Genomic DNA, 25,314 nt, shown 5'->3' on the forward strand with positions numbered 1-25,314 from the left:
CAGAATATTTGGAAACAGGCGCTGCGTTGTGCTGCGGGTTTTTTTCTTCTCTTCTCCGCTGCGTGTGGCGGCGAGAGGCCGCGGGCAGGAGCGCGTGCCGTCCCCGGAGCAGTCCCGCCGCGGGCCGCAGGGTGGTGCTCCTGGCCAAGGCGGCGCCGAGCGGCTGCGGGCGGGGAGAGGCCGAGCCCAGCGCAGCGCAGCGCAGCGCAGCGCAGGCGGGAGGAGGCGGCGGAGAGCGGCGGCAGAGAGCGGCGGCGGAGAGCTGTTGTCCGTGCTCTGAGCTCGGAGTGAGCCGCCGGCGGGCCGGGGCGGCCGCGCTCCGGTCTCCGTCCGCACCCGGCGAGAGGCAGCGAGGGAGGCAGCGAGGGAGGCCGCTTGCCGGGCGGCCGGAGGCTGTCCGCCGCCCCGCCATGGCGGCTGCAAGGCAAGTGCTGTGTCTGTGGGCTTTGCTGGGCGTGCCGCGCGTTCGCTGCGAGCCCATCCGCTACTCCGTGGCCGAGGAGGGCGAGAGCGGCTCGGTGGTGGCCGACGTGGCGGAGGACGCGGGGCTGGCCCCGGCGCAGCTCTCGGCTCGCCGGGCGCGCATCGCCTCGCCGGCCGGCCGGCAGCACTTTCGCTTGGAGCGCGGCAGCGGCCGCCTCGTTGTCGCCGAGCGGCTCGATCGGGAGGAGATGTGCGGACGCTCCCGCACCTGCACGCTCGCCTTCGAGCTGCTGCTCGCCGACCCGCTGCAGTTCTTCCCGATCGAGGTGTCCGTGGAGGACATCAATGACCACTCGCCGGTCTTCCCGGACGAACGAGTGACCTTTAAGATCCCTGAGAGGGGCGACCCGGGCTCGCGTTTCCCTGTGGGGGCGGCTCAGGACCTGGACATTGGCAGCAATGACATCCAGGCGTACAGCATCATTCCTGAGAACGAGTTCTTCACTGTCTTCATTCAGAGTGAGAATGGGAAGTTTATAGAACTGGTTTTGGAGAAGCCTCTGGACAGAGAGGAGCAGCCAGAGATGGATTTCACTCTCGTTGCCACCGATGGGGGCTCTCCGCCCAGGAGCGGGACCACCCAAATCCACATCATAGTTATGGATGTAAATGACAATGCTCCCGTCTTCACACAGAAGGTCTACATTGGTCATGTTTTGGAAAATGCTCCAGAGGGCTCTGTAGTTCTCAGAGTGGTGGCCATTGATGCAGATGAGGGTGTTAATGGGGACATCTCGTATCAGTTCAGCCAATCAGTAGGACACAGGCATTCATTGTTCACGATCAACTCCAAAACAGGTGAAATTGGCATTGCAAAGCCTTTAGATTTTGAGACTGAAAAGAAACATGAACTTACCGTGCAGGCAATTGATGGTGGGGGACTCTCATCCATGTGCAATGTGATAGTGGAGGTGCTGGATGTGAATGACAATGCGCCGGAGATCATGGTCAGTTCCTTCAACAGCCCAATCCTGGAGAATGTAGAACCTGGAACAGTGGTCGCACTCTTTGCTGTCAGGGATCAGGATTCCGGTGTAAATGGGGAGATTACATGTGCCCTTGAGGAACAGCTCTCCTTCGCCCTCAGGCCAGCCTTCAAGAACTACTACGAGCTGGTGACTGTGCGCACACTGGACCGGGAGGAGAGAGCACGGCACATGGTGGTCGTCACGGCAGCAGATGCAGGCTCTCCTCCTCTCACCAGCACCCACACCTTCAGCGTGGACATCTCCGATGTCAACGACAACGCACCCGCCTTCAACCAGACGTCGTACACCATGTACGTGCATGAGAACAATGCACCTGCACTGCTCGTCGGGGCCGTGAAGGCGACGGATGCGGACGCGGGGCCCAACGCCAAGGTGAGCTATTCCGTGGTGCCAGCCCGTGGCCCGGAAGAAGAGCCCTGCTCGTGTGTGTCCGTGAACTCGGAGAGCGGAGGCGTGTTTGTGCTGCGGCCGCTGGACTACGAGCAGCTGAGGCAGCTGGAGGTGGTGGTGAGCGCTGCAGACGCGGGGTCCCCTCCCCTCAGCAGCAGCGTCAGCGTCCGCCTGCTGGTGGTGGACGAGAACGACAACGCGCCGCTGGTGCTGCACCCCAGCGCGCAGGACAGCAGCCCTCCTTCCAGCGAGCTGGTGCCCGCCGGGGCCGAGGCGGGGGACCTGGTGAGCAAAGTGGTGGCCGTGGACGCCGACTCGGGTCAGAACTCGTGGCTTTCCTACCAGCTGCTGAGGGCCACGGAGCCGGGGCTGTTTGCTGTGGGTGCCCAAAGCGGGGAGGTGCGGCTGAGGAGGCCGCCGACCGAGAGGGACGCTGCGAAGCAGAAGCTCGTCGTGCTGGTGCGGGACAACGGGCGGCCGCCGCTGTCGGCCACGGCAGCGCTCAGCGTGCTCCTCGTCCCCGGCTCCTGGGACGCTCAGCTGCCGCAGCAGAGCCCTGCTGCAGGCGAGGACGACGGCTCCCTCACCACCTCTTTGATCATCGCCTTGGTCTTTGTGTCGCTCCTCTTCTTGCTGTCGGCGGCCGCCTTTGTCGCCTGCAAGGTGTGCAAGAGGAAGGAGCTGAGTAGCGGGCCCGTGCTTTACGGCGCCAGCAGCGTGCAGAGCTACGTGGCTGACGGGGCCGCTGCCGGGACCCTGCCCCACGCCTATTGCTACGAGGTCAGCCTCACCACGGGCTCGGGCAACAGCGAGTTCAAGTTCCTGAAGCCCGTCCTCCCCAGCCTGCCAGCGCAGCACTGCAGCACGGGGGTGGGTGGCGCCCATGCTGAGGAGTTCCCTCCCGTGCCTGTCACTATGGAGGATGCTGATTTCGAGAGCCCCGGGATGCAGTCTGTGGCACAATTGAATGGGTTTTAATTCGCACAGGGTCTCCAGTTCGGGTAGATTCGTGGCTTGTTTAATTGGCATTTGGGTTTGATGGTTAATTGCATGTCCTCTTGTTTAGATCTGCATTTGTCATGTGCATCCCATAGCACAAGGTTGCTGTGCGTTCCCTCTGTTCCCCTGAAAGTACAACAGCAACGTGATTCAAGTTTCATGCATGTCAATTAATGGCATTTTTATGATCTGTCATGTTTCTGGAATTATCTGTTTATGTCTGTTTTTGGAATGCTTCCGCAGTGGATTTCTTTCCATGGTGCCCAGCTCATTTCTTCCCCATTTGCTGGGTGATCGTTTGGGCCATGCTTATTCCTGAGGGGGATGCAGAACTGCACAGCTGCGGGGCTCAGTCTGGAGGGCAGTTTTCTGGGAGTTCCCTTAGGTAGCCCGGAGTCTGCACAGCCGGTGTCTTTGTGGCTTTAAAAAAGAAGGTCTCTGTGCAGTGGCATTCATCTCCAGAGGGATGTTGCATTTGCAATTGGCATTGTGCATTCCCAGACGGCTGAGTGAGAAGGACGGTTTCCCTCCATGTTCTCTGAAAGAAGCTGACAAACAGAAATTTGCATCACGTTTCAGGAGTGCTGTGGTTTGCTGTGTGTGGAGCGCTACATTCCAAAGTGCTGCAGGCACTGCATTCTCCATTGCTGACTTGAGCTTCTCTTTTTGTTTGCTGTGTGTTTTGCCTCCTGCTCATTATGTCTCTCCATACAGATGTGCCCTTAGCCACCCACTCTGATGTATTGTCTTGCAGCTGAGCTGGGAAATTGTGTCATTGACGAGGAATAGGAATTGTGTTGGACTGGATATAGACACATAGCTCTGAAAGTAATGCCTCCTATTTATTTCCATGGAAAGTACAACTCTTAAATGGCACACAATAATCCTGCTTGATGGAGTGGAATTATAGTTACGGAATTCGATTTTTCATCGTAATCCCCATTGTACCTCTGCATTTTACGGGCTGTGAACCAAAGCCTTCATGTTGCACTCATATTAATCTTTGACAGAGGAGGTGGCCCTCTGTAGCCACTGCTGAAATACATCTTTTTGTCCTCCATATACATTCAGCAAGCGTTAGTGAATGTCAGTGGATGCAATTCTTTGTGCATGGAGGAGCGCAGCGATGCACTTCCATGTGAGATGCCGTTTGGTCAGACTGCCCCTCTATTGCCATCCACCACATGGTACCAAAACACAGTGGGATATTGGTGGGAACGTTCAGCCTCTGCTTTGTACCGCCAGCGTTGGCCTTGGACAGCATGGGCCACCACAATAAATAGGGAGGCATTACTTTCAGAGCAGCACTGATGGAATTCATGGAATTGTAATTACGTACATAATAAAACATTTGAATTGTCAATATTTCTGGTAAATCTTTCTAAAAAGGGGGAACAAAAACATGAAACCAGTGGGATATTTGACCTTTTCTTTTTGGTGACAGCAGTGCATCAGGCCGGTTTGGCCGCAGTGTCTGGAATTCTTAGGGGAGTCTCAACATCTTCATTGGAGATTTTGGATGAAATGTTACTCCTGTTGAACTTCATCCCTGAAAACAGTTATCCACAAAGTTACATACTACCAAAAAAGCCATGCCGTGAGTGAAGGCTGATGATGAAGTGAGAGATGTTTCTCTCTGGTAAGATAGGGACTGTTGAAGTCTTCACCAGCCAGGGCTCTAGCTGCATGGCCCAAGCTGCAGAAAGCAAAGGTAAGAACTGGGAGAAGGAGGATCTGCCTGCTGTCAGTGAAGATCACATTTGTGACCATCTAAAGAACCTGCAAGTGCACAAGTGCGTGGGACCCAATGAGATCCACCCACGGCATATGAGGCAGACACAATTGCCAAACTGCTATCCATCATATTTGAAAGGTCATGGTAGACTGGTAAAGATTCCACCAATTGGAAAAGGGGAGACATAATCCCCATTTCACTAAAGGGGGAAAAAGAAATATTACCGACCTAAAGGCCACTCAGTCTCACCTCTGTGCCTGGCAAGAACATGGGGCAGATCGTACTGATGGCCGTACTGAGGCACGTGGAAAATAAGGAGGAGGTGATTGGTGGAAACCGACATGGCTTCACCAAGGGCAAGTCATGCCTGACAAACTTGGTGGCCTTGTATGATGCAGTTACAGCATCAGTGGATAAATGAAGAGCAACTTATGTAATCTACCTGGACTTGTGCAAAGGATTGGACACAGCCCTGCATGACATCTCATCGCCAAATTGGAGACTAAATGCTTTTGTTGGACAAACAACTGGCTGGACAAGGAATTAGCTGGATGGTCACACTCAGTGATCTGTGGTCAGTGGCTCCCTGTGCAGTGGAGACCGGTGATGGGTAGCATTGCTCAGGGACTGGTTCTGAGACCAGTGCTACTTAAGTGTTTGTGGGTGACCTGGATGGCTGGATTGTGTGCACGCTCAGCAGGTTTGCCGGCGATGCAAGCTGAGTGGAGCAGTTGACATGCTAGAGGAAAGGGATGCCATCCAGAGGGATGTGGACAGGCTTGAGAGGCAGTCCCGTGCCAACCTCATGAAGTTCAACCATGACATAGGTGAAGTTGCGCAGCTGTGTCGGGACAATCCCTAGATCATATATAGGCAGGACAGAGAGAACAGCTTGAGAGCAGCTTGAACCCTGAGAGAATGTTCTGGGGGTGTTGCCTTGATGAAAGACTCAACCTGAGCAACAATGTGCTCTTGCAGCCCAGAAGGCCGAATTTATCCTGGGTTGCCTTGTGAAAAGTGTGCCTAGATTGTTGAGAGTGGTGATTCTGCTCCTCTACTTGCACTCTTTAGACCCCACCTGGAGTTCTGTGCCCAGCTGTCGTACCTGCTACACAAGAAGTGCAAGGAGCTGTTGGAGCAGGTCTGGAGGAGGGCCACAGAGATGATGAGAGGGTTGGAGCACCGCTTCTATGAGGACAGGCTGAGAGAGCTGGGGGACTTCGGCCTGGAAAAGGGGAGAACCTTATAGTGGCTTTCCAGTACCTGAAGGGGCCTACAGGAAATTTGGAAAGAGAGTTTTATTAGTGCTGTGGTTTGCTGTGTGTGGAGCCCTTCGTTTCCAAGTGCTACAGGCACTGCATTCTTCCTTTGCTGAGCTGTGCTTCTTATGGTGTTTGCTGTGCGTTTTGCCTCCTGCTCATTATGTCTCTCCATACAGCTGTGCTCTGATCCACCCACTCTGATGCATTCTCTTGCAGCTGAGCTGGGAAATTGGGTCTTTGCTGAGTCCAGCAACCAGCACTACAGCTGCTCGCATGGTGTTGTGACACACCATAACTCATGGGTGTCCAACCTTCTGGCTTGCCTGGGCTGCATTGTGTTAGTCGGAATTGTCTTGGTTTGCATGTAGGTACATTGCTTGGAAAGTAATGCCTCCTCTTTATTTCCATGGAAACTGGAACCGACACAAGGAACACAATAGCGCTGTTGGATAGTGCTGATTCCCAGTTAGAAAATGCTGTTTTTTCAACATAGTCATCATCATAGCTATGCGTATTCACTGGCAGTGATCCTGAGCCTGGACGTTGCTGTCATGATCATCTGCACCAGTGAAGCTGACCATCTGTTGCTACTGCTGAAACACACCACTCACCACCTCAGGGTGCTCACCTCCACTGCCTGATCTCCATAATCATTCTGCAAGTGTTGACGAATGTCCGTGATTGAACTTTTTCTGCATGGAGTTTTTCATTGACAATCAGAGCTTGTTAAAATCTTCCATGTCAGATCTTATTTTGTCAATCTGCCCCTCTGCTGCCATCTGCCAAACGGTAACAAAAGGTAATGGGATATTGGTGGGATGGTTCAACCTCTTCTGTCATTCCACCAAAGTACACCTTGCATATCGTGGGACACCGCAATAAAATGGGAAGCATTACTTTCCAAGCTGCCCTCATTGAGTATACAGCATCATTATTATGAAAGTACTAAAACATTTGCATTTTAAAAATATTTCTTAAAACTTATATAAAAGAGGAACAGAAACATGAAAGGAGTGTGACATTTTCCTGGTGAGAACAATGCATCAGGCTGGTTTGGTGGTACCAGATGCAATTCTTACTGACGACTCAGTGTCCTCTTCAGAGTATTCTGATGAAAAGTTTCTCCACCTGTACTTCATCCTTGATAACAGATATTCACAAATGTACATACAACAAAGAAACAAAGACATGAGTAAAGGTTGATGGTGAAGTGAGAGATATTTCTCTCTGGTAAGATAGGGACTGTGAAAGTTTTCGCCAGCCAGGACTCTAGCTGCATGGCCCAAGCTGCAGAAAGCAAAGGTAAGAACTGGGAGAAGGAGGATCTGCCTGCTGTCAGTGAAGATCACATTTGTGACCATCTAAAGAACCTGCAGGTGCACAAGTGCGTGGGACCCGATGTGCTCCGTCCCCGAGTTCTGCAGCACATGAAGTTGACAGGCTACTATCCATCATATTTGAAAGGTCATGGCAGCCTGGTGAAGTTCCCACAGAGTGAAAAAGGGGAAACATAACCCCATTTTCAAGAAAGGAAAAAAAGATCCAGAAAACTGACAGCCACTCAGTCTTACCAGTGTACCTGACAGGACCATGGAGCCTGAAGGCCTCCTGAAGGCTCCCTGAAGGCCCTACTGAAGTGCATGGAAAATAAGGAGATGGTGACTGATGGTAGCCGCCATGGCTTTACCAAGGGCAAGTCATGCCTGGCAAGCTCGGTGGCCAAGTTACAGCATCAGTGGATAAAGGAAGAGCGGGTGGTTTAATCTACTTGGACTTATGCAAAGGTTTGGGCACAGTCCCGCATGACATCTGGTTGCTACATAGGAGAAAAATTGTTTTTGATGGAGAAACTACTTGCTGGATAACAAATTAGATGGATGGTAACAGTGAACGATCTGTGGTCAATGACTCCATGTCCAGTGGAGACCAGTGATGTGTGGCATTCCTCCGGGACTGGTTCTGGGACCGGTGCTATTTAAGTGTTTTTGGGTGACATGGATGGCTGGATTGAGTGCACCCTCAGCAAGTTTGCAGGTGATGCAAGCTGAGTGGTGCCGTTGACATGCTAGAGGTAAGAGATGCCATCCAGAGGGACGCGCTCAGTCTTGAGAGGTGGGCTCATGCCAACCTCATGAAGTTCAACCAAGACACGTGCAGCATTGTGCACCTGGGTCAGGGCAATCCCTAGCTCAAATGCAGGCTGGTCAGAGAATGTCTTGAGAGCAGCCCTGAGGAGAAGGACTTCAAGGTGTTGGTTGATGAAAGACTCTACATGGGCAGCAGTGTGCTTTTGTGGTCCAGAAGGCAGAAGTTATCTAGGGTTGCCTCAAGAGAAGCACGACAAACTGTTCAATGGAAGTGATTCTTCCCCTCTACTCTGTCCTCATGAGACCCCACCTGGAGTACTGCATGCAGTTTTGAGGCCTACCATGTAAGAAGGACATGGATCTGTTGGAGTAGGTTCAGAGGAGCACCACAAAGATGATGAGAGGGCTGGAGCATCTCCCCTGTGTGGACAGGCTGAGAGTGCTGGGGCTCTACAGCCTGGAGAAGAAAAGACTCTGGGGGTAGCTTATAGTGGACTTCCAGTACATGAAGAGGCACACAGGAAAGTTGGGGAGGGATTTTTAAAAGGACATGTACTGACAGGATGAGGGAAAATGGCTTTGAAGTCATAGAGAGTAGGTTTAGACTAGGTATGAAGAAGAAAATCTTTACTGTAGGGGTGGTGAGAAACTGGAAGAAGTTACCAGGAGGTGTGGATGCCCCCACCCTGAAAGCGTCCAAGGCCAGACTGGATGGGGCTGTGAGCAATCTGGTCTGGTGGGTTGTGGCCCTACTTCAGCAGAAGAGTTGGATTCAGAGGATCTTGAAGGTCCCTTCCAACCCAAACCATTGTAGGATTCTAGGAAAGTTGGGTAAAGGCATGTGGTAAGATCTTTGAGTTGGATATATGGTTGCAACTCCAGATGTTCCCTTTGAAAGTTATTTGCTAATGTATGTATATGAACAGAAAATGAAGATGTAGGCATAAATTCATGATTTTTATTTCAATCTTGAATCCTATTTCCACATTCCATTATCATAAGTGAAAGCATAATTGCATACTCTTTGTTGCTCAGAGCTGTGTGTTACGCAAGACCAGTAAAATGCATGTTTTCCTACTGACACATCTATTCATTTACATGTACTGCCACCCCACAGAGGATAAGGGAAGGTTGGAAAGGAGATGATTTGGCATGTAATATTCAGAATACTCAAATATTGTGTAATGTTACAGTTGTAAACTGTATAGCTGTGATCCAGGATGACATTGTCTGTTGAACTGATATGAATAGCACCCTGGAGTGCCATTCCTGTAATAAAATGGATGGCACAGTTCTGACAAACTTTGCAGAGACGGATTTATTTTCGGGAAAGATTTGCAAAAGATGCAGAGTTATCCAGTGACTTGGAGGCCATTTTTGCTAATTCTGTGTCTTCAACAGAAGAAATATTGAGAGCATTTTCTCATGCCCCTGTCCGTGCCTTTGTGCTTCACAGAGTGGTTGTGGTTGAGTTTGGGGCTCATTGTAGAGGGTGCGCGGATTTGGGTGGGTCGGTCAGGCGGCTCTCGGGGCGTGCGAGGAGTCGGGGAGGCGCCGGGTGCTGCAGCTTGGGTGCGTTGCCCGAAGCGCCGCCTCGGCAGGAGCGTGGGCGTTCGCCGTGGGCACTGCCCGTGGCGGCGGCGTGTCTGAGCGTGCGGCTGCGGGGCGTTCGCGCGTGTGTCCCGGTGCGTGTGGCGGCGAGAGGCCGCGGGCAGGAGCGCGTCCCGTCCCCGGAGCAGTCCCGCCGCGGGCCGCAGGGTGGTGCTCCTGGCCAAGGCGGCGCCGAGCGGCTGCGGGCGGGGAGAGGCCGAGCCCAGCGCAGCGCAGCGCAGGCGGGAGGTGGCGGCGGAGAGCGGCGGCAGAGAGCGGCGGCGGAGAGCTGTTGTCCGTGCTCTGAGCTCGGTGTGAGCCGCCGGCGGGCCAGGGCGGCCGCGCTCCGGGCTCCGTCCGCACCCGGCGAGAGGCAGCGAGGGAGGCAGCGAGGGAGGCCGCTTGCCGGGCGGCCGGAGGCTGTCCGCCGCCCCGCCATGGCGGCTGCAAGGCAAGTGCTGTGTCTGTGGGCTTTGCTGGGCGTGCCGCGCGTTCGCTGCGAGCCCATCCGCTACTCCGTGGCCGAGGAGGGCGAGAGCGGCTCGGTGGTGGCCGACGTGGCGGAGGACGCGGGGCTGGCCCCGGCGCAGCTCTCGGCTCGCCGGGCGCGCATCGCCTCGCCGGCCGGCCGGCAGCACTTTCGCTTGGAGCGCGGCAGCGGCCGCCTCGTTGTCGCCGAGCGGCTCGATCGGGAGGAGATGTGCGGACGCTCCCGCACCTGCACGCTCGCCTTCGAGCTGCTGCTCGCCGACCCGCTGCAGTTCTTTCCGATCGAGGTGTCCGTGGAGGACATCAATGACCACTCGCCGGTCTTCCCGGACGAACGAGTGACCTTTAAGATCCCTGAGAGGGGCGACCCGGGCACACGTTTCCCTGTGGGGGCGGCTCAGGACCTGGACATTGGCAGCAATGACATCCAGGCTTATAGCATCATTCCTGAGAACGAATACTTCACTGTCTTCATACAGAGTGAGAATGAGAAATTTATAGAACTGGTTTTGGAGAAGCCTCTGGACAGAGAGGAGCAGCCAGAAATGGATTTCACTCTCGTTGCCACAGATGGGGGTTCTCCACCCCGAACTGGTTCAACCGAAATCCACATCACTGTTCTGGATATAAATGACAATGTTCCCGTCTTCACACAGAAGGTTTACATTGGTCATGTTTTGGAAAATGCTCCAGAGGGCTCTGTGGTCCTCAGAGTGGTGGCCAACGATGCAGATGAGGGTGTTAATGGGGACATCTCGTATCAGTTCAGCCAATCAGTAGTACACAGGCATTCATTGTTCACGATTAACCCCAAAACAGGCGAAATTGGCATTGCAAAGCCTTTAGATTTTGAGACCGAAAAGAAACATAAACTTACCGTGCAGGCAGTTGATGGTGGGGGACTCTCATCCATGTGCAATGTGATAGTGGAGGTGCTGGATGTGAATGATAATGCACCAGAGATCGTGGTCAGTTCCTTCAACAGCCCACTCCCGGAGAATGTAGAACCTGGAACGGTAATTGCTCTCTTTGCTGTCAGGGATCAGGATTCCGGTATCAATGGGGAGATTACATGTGCCCTTGAAGAACAGCTCTCCTTCGCCCTCAGGCCAGCCTTTAAGAATTACTACGAGCTGGTGACCGTGAGCACGTTGGACCGGGAGGAGAGAGCACAGCACATGGTGGTCGTCACGGCAGCAGATGCAGGCTCTCCTCCTCTCACCAGCACCCACACCTTCAGCGTGGACATCTCCGATGTCAACGACAACGCACCCGTCTTCAACCAGACGTCGTACACCATGTACGTGCATGAGAACAATGCACCTGCACTGCTCGTCGGGGCCGTGAAGGCGACGGATGCGGACGCGGGGCCCAACGCCAAGGTGAGCTATTCCGTGGTGCCAGCCCGTGGCCCGGAAGAAGAGCCCTGCTCGTGTGTGTCCGTGAACTCGGAGAGCGGAGGCGTGTTTGTGCTGCGGCCGCTGGACTACGAGCAGCTGAGGCAGCTGGAGGTGGTGGTGAGCGCTGCAGACGCGGGGTCCCCTCCCCTCAGCAGCAGCGTCAGCGTCCGCCTGCTGGTGGTGGACGAGAACGACAACGCGCCGCTGGTGCTGCACCCCAGCGCGCAGGACAGCAGCCCTCCTTCCAGCGAGCTGGTGCCCGCCGGGGCCGAGGCGGGGGACCTGGTGAGCAAAGTGGTGGCCGTGGACGCCGACTCGGGTCAGAACTCGTGGCTTTCCTACCAGCTGCTGAGGGCCACGGAGCCGGGGCTGTTTGCTGTGGGTGCCCAAAGCGGGGAGGTGCGGCTGAGGAGGCCGCCGACCGAGAGGGACGCTGCGAAGCAGAAGCTCGTCGTGCTGGTGCGGGACAACGGGCGGCCGCCGCTGTCGGCCACGGCAGCGCTCAGCGTGCTCCTCGTCCCCGGCTCCTGGGACGCTCAGCTGCCGCAGCAGAGCCCTGCTGCAGGCGAGGACGACGGCTCCCTCACCACCTCTTTGATCATCGCCTTGGTCTTTGTGTCGCTCCTCTTCTTGCTGTCGGCGGCCGCCTTTGTCGCCTGCAAGGTGTGCAAGAGGAAGGAGCTGAGTAGCGGGCCCGTGCTTTACGGCGCCAGCAGCGTGCAGAGCTACGTGGCTGACGGGGCCGCTGCCGGGACCCTGCCCCACGCCTATTGCTACGAGGTCAGCCTCACCACGGGCTCGGGCAACAGCGAGTTCAAGTTCCTGAAGCCCGTCCTCCCCAGCCTGCCAGCGCAGCACTGCAGCACGGGGGTGGGTGGCGCCCATGCTGAGGAGTTCCCTCCCGTGCCTGTCACTATGGGGGATGCTGATTTCGAGAGCCCCGGGATGCAGTCTGTGGCACAATTGAATGGGTTTTAATTCGCACAGGGTCTCCAGTTCGGGTAGATTCGTGGCTTGTTTAATTGACATTTGGCTTTCATAGTTCAATCCATGTCCCCATGTTTAGACCTGCATTTGTCATTTGCATCCCATAGCACAAGGTTGCTGTGCGTTCCCTCTGCTCCCCTGAAAGTACAGCAGCAACGTGATTCAAGTTTCATGCATGTCAATTAATGGTATTTTTATGATCTGTTATGTCTGTTTTTGGAATGCTTCCGCATTGGATTTCTCTCCATGGTGCCCCACTCATTTCTTCCCCCATTTGCTGGGTGATCGTTTGGGCCATGCTTATTCCTGAGGGGGATGCAGAACTGCACAGCTGCGGGGCTCAGTCTGGAGGGCAGTTTTCTGGGAGTTCCCTTAGGTAGCCCGGAGTCTGCACAGCCGGTGTCTTTGTGGCTTGAGAAAGGAAGGTCTCTGTGCAGTGGCATTCATCTCCAGAGGGATGTTGCATTTGCAATTGGCATTGTGCATTCCCAGAAGGCTGAGTGAGAAGGACCGTTTCCCTCCATGTTCTCTGAAAGAAGCTGACAAACAGAAAGTTGCATCACGTTTCAGGAGTGCTGTGGTTTGCTGTGTGTGGAGCTCTGTATTTCCAAGTGCTACAGGCACTGCATTCTTCCTTTGCTGAGTTGTGCTTCTTCCCGTGTTTGCTGTGCGTTTTCCCTCCTGCTCATTATGTCTCTCCATACAGCTGTGCTCTGATCCACCCACTCTGATGCATTCTCTTGCAGCTGAGCTGGGAAATTGGGTCTTGCTGAGTCCAGCAACCAGCACTACAGCTGCTCGCATGGTGTTGTGACACACCGTAACTCATGGGTGTCCAACCTTCTGGCTTGCCTGGGCTGCATTGTGTTAGTCAGAATTGTCTTGGTTTGCATGTAGGTACATTGCTTGGAAAGTAATGCCTCCTCTTTATTTCCATGGAAACTGGAACCGACACAAGGAACACAATAGCACTGTTGGACAGAGCAGATTCCCATTTACAAAATGCTGTTTTTTCAACATAGTCACCATCATAGCTTTGTGTATTCACTTGCAGTGATCCTGAGCCTGGACGTTGCTGTCATGATCATCTGCACCAGTGAAGCTGACCGTCTGTTGCTACTGCTGAAACACACCGCTCACCACCTCAGGGTGCTCACCTCCACTGCCTGATCTCCATAATCATTCAGCAAGTGTTGATGAATGTCCGTGATTGAACTTTTTCCTGCATGGATTTTTTCATTGACAATCATAGCTTGTTAAAATCCTGCATGTCAGATCCCATTTTGTCAGTCTGACCCTCTGCTGCCATCTGCCAAATGGTGACAGAAGTTAATGGTGGGAAAGTTCAACCTCTTCTGTCATTCCACCACCATCTACCGTGGATATCATTGGGCACAACCATAAGTAAATGGGAGGCATTACGTTCCAAGCAGCCATCACTGAATATAGAATATCACAGAATCGCAGAATGGCCTGAGTGAGAAGGGACCTCAAGGATCATGAGTCTCCAACCCTCCCACCACAGGCAGGGCCACCCACCTCGACATTTCATACCAGACCAGGCTGCCCAGCACCCATCCAACCTGGCTTTGAACACCTCCAGGGATGGGGCATTCACAACGTCTCTGAGCAGCCTGTTCCAGTACCTGACCAATGTCATAGTAAAGAACTTCCCCACAACATCCAACCTAAATGTTCTCACCTTCAGCTTAGGACCATTTCACCTTGTCCTGCTGTTATCTACCCTTTCAAAGAGTTGACTCCCCTCCCATTTATATGCTCCCTTTACGTACCAAAAGGTCACAATGAGGTCACCCCGCAGCCTTCTTTTCTCCAGGCTAAACAAGCCCAGCTCCCTCAGTCTGTCTCTGGAGGGATGGTGCTCCAGCCCTCTCATCATCTTTGCGTCCCTCCTCTGGACCCTCCCCAACAGCTCTCTGTCTTTCTTGTACTGGGGACTCCAGACCTGGACACAGTACTCCAGGTGGGGCCTCACGAGGGCAGAGTAGAGAGGGACAATCACCTCCCTATTCCTGCTGGCCACCACTCTTCCGCTAGAGCCCAGGATACCAATTGCTTTCTGAGCTGCAAGAGCACACTGCTGGCTCAAGATAAGTTTTTCACCCCCCAGGTCTCTCAGGTTCTTTTCTGCAGGGCTCCTCTTACGGACTGCTCCTTTCAGTCTTGATATATGCCTGGGATTCCTCCGGCCCAAGTGCAAAACCTTGCACTTTGCTGTGTTCAACCTCGTTAGATTCACCCGGGCCCACCCTTAAAGTCTGTTGAGGTCCCTCTGAATGGGATCCTTTCCTTCCACTGTGTCAACCGTACCACTCAGCTTGGTGTCATCAGCAAACTTGCTGAGGGTGCACTCAATTCCATCATCGATGTCATTGATAAAGATGTTAAAGAGCAGCGGTCCCAAGACAGACCCCTGGGGTGCACGTCTTCATTAAGTAAGTACTAAAGCATTTATGTTCTTAATACTGTGTTTAAAACTATTTGCAAAGAGGAACAAAATCAAGAAACAAAAGTGATGTTTTCCTGGTGAAACCAATGCATCAGGCTGGAACGGTGGTAGTGGATGCAGTTCTTACTGAGATCTCATTGTCTTCATCAGAAATTTTGGATTAAATATTACTCTTCTTGAACTTCATCTTTCAAAACATTTATCCACAAATGTACGTACTATCAAAAAGCCATGACCTGGGTAAAGGGTGATGGTGAAGTGAGCGAGATTTCTCTCTGGTAAGATAGGGATTGTGAAAGTTTTCACCATCCAGGGCTCTAGCTGCATGGCCCAAGCTGCAGAAAGCAAAGGTGAGAACTGGGTGAAGGAAGATCTGCCCACTGTCAGTGAAGATCAGGTTTGTGACCATCTAAAGAACCTGCAGGTGCACAAGTGCATGGGACCCAATGAGATTCATCCACGTGTTCTGAGGCAGATGAAGTTGCAAAAGTGCTGTCCAACATATTTGAAAGGTCATGGCAGCCTGGTGAAGTTCCCACTGATTGGAAAAGGGGAAAAATAACCCCCATTTTCAAGAAGGGAAAGAAAAAAAAGATTCAGCGAACTGAAGGCCACTCGCTCTCACCTTTGTGCCTGGCAAGATCATGGCGCGGAACATCGTGAAGGCCGTACTGAGGCACCTGGAAAATAAGGAGGAGGTGATTGGTGGAAACCGACATGGCTTCACCAAGGGCAAGTCCTGCGTGACAAACTTGGTGGTTTTTTTGATGAAGTTACAGCATCAGTGGATGAATGAAGAGCAACTGAAATCTTCTACCTGGACTTGTGAAAGGTTTGATATGGTTTCCCATGACATCTGGTCACCAAATTGGAGAAAAATTGCTGTGATGGACAGACCACCCTGTGCTTATGGAATTGGCTGGATGGTCACGCTCAGAGTGTTGTAGTCAATACCCTGGTGTCTGGGTGAAGACCGTGGATGTGTGTCTTTCCTCAGGGATCAGTGCTGAGAGTGGTGTTATTTAACATCTTTGTAGGTGTCATGGAGCATGGAATTGAGTGCACCCTCAACAAGTTTGCAGATGACACCGAGCTGAGTGGAGCAATTGACATGCTAGAGGGAAGGGATGCCATCCAGAGGAACCTGGTCAGGCTTAAGAAGTGGTCCCACGCCAACCTCATGAAGTTCAACCAAGGCAAGTGTGAGGTCCTGTGTTGGGTTCCAGGCAATCCCTAGAACACGTCCAGGATGGGCAGAGAGTGGCTTGAAAGCAACCCTGTGGAGAAGATTTGGGGGTGTCAGTTGGTGAAAGACTCTACATGGGCAGCAGTGTGCCAGAAGGTCAAAGTTATCCTGGGTTTCATCAAGAGAAGCATGACCAGCACGCTGAGAGAGGTGATTCTGCCCTTCTATTCTGTCCTTGTGAGACCCCACCTGGAGCACTGTGTCCAGTTCTGGTGCCTGCAACACAAAAAGGACGTGGAGCTGTTGGAGCAGGTGCAGAGGAGGCCATGAAGAAGCTCAGAGGGCTGGAGCACCTCCGCTATGAAGACAGGCTGACAGAACTGGGGCTTTTCAGCCTAGAGAAGAGAAACCCTCCAGAGGGACCTTATAGCAGCCTTCCAGTACCACAGAGGAGGCCCACAGGAAAGCTGGGGAGAGACTTTCATATGGGCATGTAATGATTTTATGGTGGGAAGTGTCTTTGGAATGGAAGAGGATAGATTTCGGCTAGGTATTAGGAAGAAATTCTTTCCTGTGAGGGTGGTGAGACACGGAACAGGCTGCCCAGAGAGGTTGTGGGTGTTCCCACCCTGGAAGCATTCAAGGCCAGGCTGGATGGGGCTGTGTGCAACCCGGTCTGGTGGGAGGTACCCCTGCCTTTAGAAGGAGGGTTGAAACTAGATGATCTTAAAGGTCTCTTCCAACTGAAGTCATGTGAGTATTCTCTGGAAGTCTGGTAAAGAGACATGGTCAGATTTTTGAGTTGGATATCTGGTTGCAACTCCAGATGTTCACTTTGAGAATTTGCTGCTCCTCAATTTATAGCAACTGAAAATGGAACACGAGGCGCAAATTCAATATTTTTTATTGCAATCTCCAGGTCTATTTTCAAACTCCTTTCTCAAAATGAAAGCACAGATGCGTAACCATCAATGTCCAAAGGCTTGTGTTTGGCAAAGACATGAAAATGCATGCAGTCATTTTCTCTCAATTTCCATATTCCTGTTTGTTCTGTGTATTCCTACTGACACATCTATTCATTTACACGTAGTGCCACCCCACAGAGGATAAGGGAAGGTTGGAAAGGAGATGATTTGGCAGACACTATTCAGAGTACTCAAATATTGTGTAATGTTGCAGTTATAAACTGTATAGCTGTGATCCAGGATGACATTGTCTGTTGAACTAATATGAAAAGCAACCTGGAGTGCCATTCCTGTAATAAAATGGATGACACAGTTCTGACAAACTTTGCAGAGACGGATTTATTTTCGGGAATGATCTGCAAAAGATGCAGAGTTATCCAGTGACATGGAGGCCATTTCTGCTAATTCTGTGTCTTCAACAGAAGAAATATTGAGAGCATTTTCTCATGCCCCTGTCCGTGCCTTTGTGCTTCACAGAGCGGTTGTGGTTGAGTTTGGGGCTCATTGTAGAGGGTGCGCGGATTTGGGTGGGTCGGTCAGGCGGCTCTCGGGGCGTGCGAGGAGGCGGGGAGGCGCCGGGTGCTGCAGCTTGGGTGCGTTGCCCGAAGCGCCGCCTCGGCAGGAGCGTGGGTGCTCACAGAGGGCGCTGCCCGTGGCGGCGGCGGCGGGGATGCACGGGGGACAGCGGGGCGTGTCTGAGCGTGTGTCCCGGTGCGTGTGGCGGCGAGAGGCCGCGGGCAGGAGCGCGTGCCGTCCCCGGAGCAGTCCCGCCGCGGGCCGCAGGGTGGTGCTCCTGGCCAAGGCGGCGCCGAGCGGCTGCGGGCGGGGAGAGGCCGAGCCCAGTGCAGCGCAGCGCAGGCGGGAGGAGGCGGCGGAGAGCGGCGGCAGAGAGCGGCGGCGGAGAGCTGTTGTCCGTGCTCTGAGCTCGGTGTGAGCCGCCGGCGGGCCAGGGCGGCCGCGCTCCGGGCTCCGTCCGCACCCGGCGAGAGGCAGCGAGGGAGGCAGCGAGGGAGGCCGCTTGCCGGGCGGCCGGAGGCTGTCCGCCGCCCCGCCATGGCGGCTGCAAGGCAAGTGCTGTGTCTGTGGGCTTTGCTGGGCGTGCCGCGCGTTCGCTGCGAGCCCATCCGCTACTCCGTGGCCGAGGAGGGCGAGAGCGGCTCGGTGGTGGCCGACGTGGCGGAGGACGCGGGGCTGGCCCCGGCGCAGCTCTCGGCTCGCCGGGCGCGCATCGCCTCGCCGGCCGGCCGGCAGCACTTTCGCTTGGAGCGCGGCAGCGGCCGCCTCGTTGTCGCCGAGCGGCTCGATCGGGAGGAGATGTGCGGACGCTCCCGCACCTGCACGCTCGCCTTCGAGCTGCTGCTCGCCGACCCGCTGCAGTTCTTTCCGATCGAGGTGTCCGTGGAGGACATCAATGACCACTCGCCGGTCTTCCCGGACGAACGAGTGACCTTTAAGATCCCCGAAACCAGCGACCCGGGCTCGCGTTTCCCTGTGGGTGCGGCTCAGGACCTGGACATTGGCAGCAATGACATCCAGGCATACAGCATCTTTCCTGAGAACGAGTTCTTCAGTGTCTTCACTCAAAGGAGGCATGAGGGCAATATGAATGTTGAACTGGTTTTGCAACAGCCTCTGGACAGAGAGGAACAGTCAGAGTTGGATTTCACTCTCGTTGCCACCGATGGGGGCTCTCCGCCCAGGAGCGGGACCACCCAAATCCACATCATAGTTATGGATGTAAATGACAATGCTCCCATTTTCACAGAGGACACATATAATGGGCGAGTTGTGGAAAATGCACCAGAAAGATCATTAGTTCTCCGTGTGATGGCCATGGATGCCGATGTGGGAATTAATGGTGACGTTTCATATCAAATCATCCAATCTGTGGGCCAGAGCCATTCAGCATTTGCAATCAACTCCACAAATGGAGAAATACTAGTAAGAGAACCTCTGGATTTTGAGGCTTCACAGAAACATGAGCTGAGTGTGCGGGCTACAGATGGTGGAGGACTGTCGACACTCTGTCATGTATTGATTGAGGTGCTGGATGTGAATGACAATGCACCAGAGATCGTGGTCAGTTCCTTCAGTAGCCCACTACCTGAGAATGTAGCACCTGGAACAGTGGTCGCACTCTTTGCTGTCAGGGATCAGGATTCCGGCGTCAACGGGGAGATTAAATGTGCCCTTGAAGAACAGCTCTCCTTCGCCCTCAGGCCAGCCTTTAAGAATTACTACGAGCTGGTGACCGTGAGCACGTTGGACCGGGAGGAGAGAGCACAGCACATGGTGGTCGTCACGGCAGCAGATGCAGGCTCTCCTCCTCTCACCAGCACCCACACCTTCAGCGTGGACATCTCCGATGTCAACGACAACGCACCCGTCTTCAACCAGACGTCGTACACCATGTACGTGCATGAGAACAATGCACCTGCACTGCTCGTCGGGGCCGTGAAGGCGACGGATGCGGACGCGGGGCCCAACGCCAAGGTGAGCTATTCCGTGGTGCCAGCCCGTGGCCCGGAAGAAGAGCCCTGCTCGTGTGTGTCCGTGAACTCGGAGAGCGGAGGCGTGTTTGTGCTGCGGCCGCTGGACTACGAGCAGCTGAGGCAGCTGGAGGTGGTGGTGAGCGCTGCAGACGCGGGGTCCCCTCCCCTCAGCAGCAGCGTCAGCGTCCGCCTGCTGGTGGTGGACGAGAACGACAACGCGCCGCTGGTGCTGCACCCCAGCGCGCAGGACAGCAGCCCTCCTTCCAGCGAGCTGGTGCCCGCCGGGGCCGAGGCGGGGGACCTGGTGAGCAAAGTGGTGGCCGTGGACGCCGACTCGGGTCAGAACTCGTGGCTTTCCTACCAGCTGCTGAGGGCCACGGAGCCGGGGCTGTTTGCTGTGGGTGCCCAAAGCGGGGAGGTGCGGCTGAGGAGGCCGCCGACCGAGAGGGACGCTGCGAAGCAGAAGCTCGTCGTGCTGGTGCGGGACAACGGGCGGCCGCCGCTGTCGGCCACGGCAGCGCTCAGCGTGCTCCTCGTCCCCGGCTCCTGGGACGCTCAGCTGCCGCAGCAGAGCCCTGCTGCAGGCGAGGACGACGGCTCCCTCACCACCTCTTTGATCATCGCCTTGGTCTTTGTGTCGCTCCTCTTCTTGCTGTCGGCGGCCGCCTTTGTCGCCTGCAAGGTGTGCAAGAGGAAGGAGCTGAGTAGCGGGCCCGTGCTTTACGGCGCCAGCAGCGTGCAGAGCTACGTGGCTGACGGGGCCGCTGCCGGGACCCTGCCCCACGCCTATTGCTACGAGGTCAGCCTCACCACGGGCTCGGGCAACAGCGAGTTCAAGTTCCTGAAGCCCGTCCTCCCCAGCCTGCCAGCGCAGCACTGCAGCACGGGGGTGGGTGGCGCCCATGCTGAGGAGTTCCCTCCCGTGCCTGTCACTATGGGGGATGCTGATTTCGAGAGCCCCGGGATGCAGTCTGTGGCACAATTGAATGGGTTTTAATTCACAGAGGGTCTCCAATTCGGGTAGATTCGTGGCTCGTTTAATTGGCAATTGGGTTTGATGGTTAATTGCATGTCCCCTTGTTTAGATCTGCATTTGTCATTTGCATCCCATAGCACAAGGTTGCTGTGCGTTCCCTCTGTTCCCCTGAAAGTACAGCAGCAACGTGATTCAAGTTTCATGCATGTCAATTAATGGTATTTTTATGATCTGTTATGCCTGTTTCTGGAATGCTTCCACAGTGGGTTTCTTTCCATGGTGCCCAGCTCATTTCCTCCCCATTTGCTGGGTGATCGTTTGGGCCATGCTTATTCCTGAGGGGGATGCAGAACTGCACAGCTGCGGGGCTCAGTCTGGAGGGCAGTTTTCTGGGAGTTCCCTTAAGTAGCCCGGAGTCTGCACAGCCGGTGTCTTTGTGGCTTGAGAAAGGAAGGTCTCTGTGCAGTGGCATTCATCTCCAGAGGGATGTTGCATTTGCAATTGGCATTGTGCATTCCCAGACGGCTGAGTGAGAAGGACGGTTTCCCTCCATGTTCTCTGAAAGAAGCTGACAAACAGAAAGTTGCATCACGTTTCAGGAGTGCTGTGGTTTGCTGTGTGTGGAGCGCTACGTTCCGAAGTGCTACAGGCACTGCATTCTTCCTATGCTGAGCTGTGCTTCTCTTTTTGTTTGCTGTGTGTTTTGCCTCCTGCTCATTATGTCTCTCCATACAGCTGTGCTCTGATCCACCCACTCTGATGCATTCTCTTGCAGCTGAGCTGGGAAATTGGGTCTTGCTGAGTCCAGCAACAAGCACTACAGCTGCATGCATGGTGTTGTGACACACCATAACTCATGGGTGTCCAACCTTCTGGCTTGCCTGGGCTGCATTGTGTTAGTTGGAATTGTCTTGGTTTGCATGTAGGTACATTGCTTGGAAAGTAATGCCTCCTCTTTATTTCCAAGGAAACTTCGACTGATGCAACGAACGCAATAGCACTGTTGGGTAGAGCAGATTCCCAGCTACATAATGCTGTTTTTCAACATAGTCACTATCATAGCTATACGTATTCACTGGCAGTGATCCTGAGCCTGGACGTTGCTGTCATGATCATCTGCACCAGTGAAGCTGACCGTCTGTTGCTATTGCTGAAACACACCGCTCACCACCTCAGGGTGCTCACCTCCACTGCCTGATCTCCATAATCATTCTGCAAGTGTTGATGAATGTCCATGCCTGAAATTTTTTCTGCATGAAGTTTTTCATGGACAATCAGAGCTTGTTAAAATCCTGCATGTCAGATCCCATTTTGTCAGTCTGACCCTCTGCTGCCATCTGCCAAATGGTGACAGAAGGTAATGGTGGGAAAGTTCAACCTCTTCTGTCATTCCACCACCATCCACCATGGATATCATTGGGTGCAACCATAATTAAATTGGAGGCATTACGTTCCAAGCAGCCATCATTGAATATAGAATATCACAGAATCGCAGAGTGGCCTGGGTGAGAAGGGACCTCAAAGATCATGAGTCTCCAACCCTCCCACCACAGGCAGGGCCACCCACCTCGACATTTCATACCAGACCAGGCTGCCCAGCACCCATCCAACCTGGCTTTGAACACCTCCAGGGATGGGGCATTCACAACGTCTCTGAGCAGCCTGTTCCAGTACCTGACCAATGTCATAGTAAAGAACTTCCCCACAACATCCAACCTAAATGTTCTCACCTTCAGCTTAGGACCATTTCACCTTGTCCTGCTGTTATCTACCCTTTCAAAGAGTTGACTCCCCTCCCATTTATATGCTCCCTTTACGTACCAAAAGGTCACAATGAGGTCACCCCGCAGCCTTCTTTTCTCCAGGCTAAACAAGCCCAGCTCCCTCAGTCTGTCTCTGGAGGGATGGTGCTCCAGCCCTCTCATCATCTTTGCGTCCCTCCTCTGGACCCTCCCCAACAGCTCTCTGTCTTTCTTGTACTGGGGACTCCAGACCTGGACACAGTACTCCAGGTGGGGCCTCACGAGGGCAGAGTAGAGAGGGACAATCACCTCCCTATTCCTGCTGGCCACCACTCTTCCGCTAGAGCCCAGGATACCAATTGCTTTCTGAGCTGCAAGAGCACACTGCTGGCTCAAGATAAGTTTTTCACCCCCCAGGTCTCTCAGGTTCTTTTCTGCAGGGCTTCTCTTACGGACTGCTCCTTCCAGTCTTGATATATGCCTGGGATTCCTCCTGCCCAAGTGCAAAACCTTGCACTTTGCTGTGCTCAACCTCGTTAGATTCACCCGGGCCCACCCTTAAAGTCTGTTGAGGTCCCTCTGAATGGGATCCTTTCCTTCCACTGTGTCAACCGTACCACTCAGCTTGGTGTCATCAGCAAACTTGCTGAGGGTGCACTCAATTCCATCATCGATGTCATTGATAAAGATGTTAAAGAGCAGCGGTCCCAAGACAGACCCCTGGGGTGCATGTCTTCATTAAGTAAGTACTAAAGCATTTCTGTTCTTAATACTGTGTTTAAAACTATTTGCAAAGAGGAACAAAATCAAGAACAAAAGTGATGTTTTCCTGGTGAAACCAATGCATCAGGCTGGAACGGTGGTAGTGGATGCAGTTCTTACTGTGATCTCATTGTCTTCATCAGAAATTTTGGATGAAATGTTACTCTTCTTGAACTTCATCTTTCAAAACATTTATCCACAAATGTACGTACTATCAAAAAGCCATGACCTGGGTAAAGGGTGATGGTGAAGTGAGCGAGATTTCTCTCTGGTAAGATAGGGATTGTGAAAGTTTTCACCATCCAGGGCTCTAGCTGCATGGCCCAAGCTGCAGAAAGCAAAGGTGAGAACTGGGTGAAGGAGGATATGCCTGCTGTCATTGAAGATCAGGTTTGTGACCATCTAAAGATGGGCTGCAGGTGCACAAGTGCATGGGAACCAATGAGATTCATCCACGGGTTCTGAGGCAGATGAAGTTGCAAAAGTGCTGTCCAACATATTTGAAAGGTCATGGCAGCCTGGTGAAGTTCCCACTGATTGGAAAAGGGGAAAATTAGCCTCCATTTTCAAGAAGGGAAAGAAAAAAAAGATTCAGCGAACTGAAGGCCACTCGCTCTCACCTTTGTGCCTGGCAAGATCATGGTGCGGAACATCATGAAGGCCGTACTGAGGCACCTGGAAAATAAGGAGGAGGTGATTGGTGGAAACCGACATGGCTTCACCAAGGGCAAGTCCTGCGTGACAAACTTGGTGGTTTTTTTGATGAAGTTACAGCATCAGTGGATGAATGAAGAGCAACTGAAGTCATCTACCTGGACTTGTGAAAGGTTTGATATGGTTTCCCATGACATCTGGTCACCAAATTGGAGAAAAATTGCTGTGATGGACAGACCACCCTGTGCTTATGGAATTGGCTGGATGGTCACGCTCAGAGTGTTGTAGTCAATACCCTGGTGTCTGGGTGAAGACCGTGGATGTGTGTCTTTCCTCAGGGATCAGTGCTGAGAGTGGTGTTATTTAACATCTTTGTAGGTGTCATGGAGCATGGAATTGCGTGCACCCTCAGCAAGTTTGCAGATGACACCGAGCTGAGTGGAGCAATTGACATGCTAGAGGGAAGGGATGCCATCCAGAGGAACCTGGTCAGGCTTAAGAAGTGGTCCCACGCCAACCTCATGAAGTTCAACCAAGGCAAGTGTGAGGTCCTGCGTTGGGTTCCAGGCAATCTTTAGAACACGTCCAGGTTGGGAGAGAGTGGCTTGAAAGCAACCCTGTGGAGAAAGATTTGGGGGTGTCAGTTGGTGAAAGACTCTACATGGGCAGCAGTGTGCCAGAAGGTCAAAGTTATCCTGGGTTTCATCAAGAGAAGCATGACCAGCACGCTGAGAGAGGTGATTCTGCCCTTCTATTCTGTCCTTGTGAGACCCCACCTGGAGCACTGTGTCCAGTTCTGGTGCCTGCAACACAAAAAGGACGTGGAGCTGTTGGAGCAGGTGCAGAGGAGGCCATGAAGATGCTCAGAGGGCTGGAGCACGTCTGCCAAGAAGACAGGCTGACAGAGCTGGGGCTTTTCAGCCTAGAGAAGAGAAACCCTGCAGAGGGACCTTATAGCAGCCTTCCAGTACCACAGAGGAGGCCCACAGGAAAGCTGGGGAGAGACTTTCATATGGGCATGTAATGATTTTATGGTGGGAAGTGTCTTTGGAATGGAAGAGGATAGATTTCGGCTAGGTATTAGGAAGAAATTCTTTCCTGTGAGGGTGGTGAGACACGGAACAGGCTGCCCAGAGAGGTTGTGGGTGTTCCCACCCTGGAAGCATTCAAGGCCAGGCTGGATGGGGCTGTGTGCAACCCGGTCTGGTGGGAGGTACCCCTGCCTTTAGAAGGAGGGTTGAAACTAGATGATCTTAAAGGTCTCTTCCAACTGAAGTCATGTGAGTATTCTCTGGAAGTCTGGTAAAGAGACATGGTCAGATTTTTGAGTTGGATATCTGGTTGCAACTCCAGATGTTCACTTTGAGAATTTGCTGCTCCTCAATTTATAGCAACTGAAAATGGAACACGAGGCGCAAATTCAATATTTTTTATTGCAATCTCCAGGTCTATTTTCAAACTCCTTTCTCAAAATGAAAGCACAGATGCGTAATCATCAGTGTCCAAAGGCTTGTGTTTGGCAAAGACATGAAAATGCATGCAGTCATTTTCTCTCAATTTCCATATTCCTGTTTGTTCTGTGTATTCCTACTGACACATCTATTCATTTACATGTAGTGCCACCCCACAGGGGATAAGGGAAGGTTGGAAAGGAGA

General features: G+C 53.2%; 3 protein-coding genes and 1 long non-coding RNA gene across 4 annotated transcripts in view; all 4 read left to right on the top strand.

Annotated features, from left to right (window-relative positions):
• The first annotated feature begins 213 nt into the window (after window positions 1–213).
• Window positions 214–3,313, top strand: LOC100857645 (protocadherin beta-16-like). Its single transcript, XM_040647063.2, has one exon. The coding sequence runs from the start codon at window positions 411–413 to the stop codon at window positions 2,838–2,840; it is 2,430 nt and encodes an 809-aa protein (XP_040502997.1). The 5' UTR covers window positions 214–410; the 3' UTR covers window positions 2,841–3,313.
• A 190-nt stretch (window positions 3,314–3,503) lies between these two features.
• Window positions 3,504–25,314, top strand: part of LOC124417191 — a 39,089-nt gene continuing 17,278 nt past the window's right edge. Inside the window, exon 1 of the long non-coding RNA XR_006931454.1 lies at window positions 3,504–7,056. This is a non-coding gene — a long non-coding RNA (uncharacterized LOC124417191). The remainder of the gene's footprint in view (window positions 7,057–25,314) is intronic.
• LOC100857119 (protocadherin beta-4-like) lies at window positions 9,771–13,422 on the top strand. Its single transcript, XM_015273157.4, has one exon. The coding sequence runs from the start codon at window positions 9,973–9,975 to the stop codon at window positions 12,400–12,402; it is 2,430 nt and encodes an 809-aa protein (XP_015128643.3). The 5' UTR covers window positions 9,771–9,972; the 3' UTR covers window positions 12,403–13,422.
• On the top strand, window positions 17,884–21,960 carry LOC107049499 (protocadherin beta-16-like). Its single transcript, XM_040647064.2, has one exon. The coding sequence runs from the start codon at window positions 18,086–18,088 to the stop codon at window positions 20,519–20,521; it is 2,436 nt and encodes an 811-aa protein (XP_040502998.1). The 5' UTR covers window positions 17,884–18,085; the 3' UTR covers window positions 20,522–21,960.

The sequence above is a fragment of the Gallus gallus genome, chromosome 13 (genome assembly GCF_016699485.2).
Source record: "Gallus gallus isolate bGalGal1 chromosome 13, bGalGal1.mat.broiler.GRCg7b, whole genome shotgun sequence".
Classification (NCBI taxonomy): domain Eukaryota; kingdom Metazoa; phylum Chordata; class Aves; order Galliformes; family Phasianidae; genus Gallus; species Gallus gallus.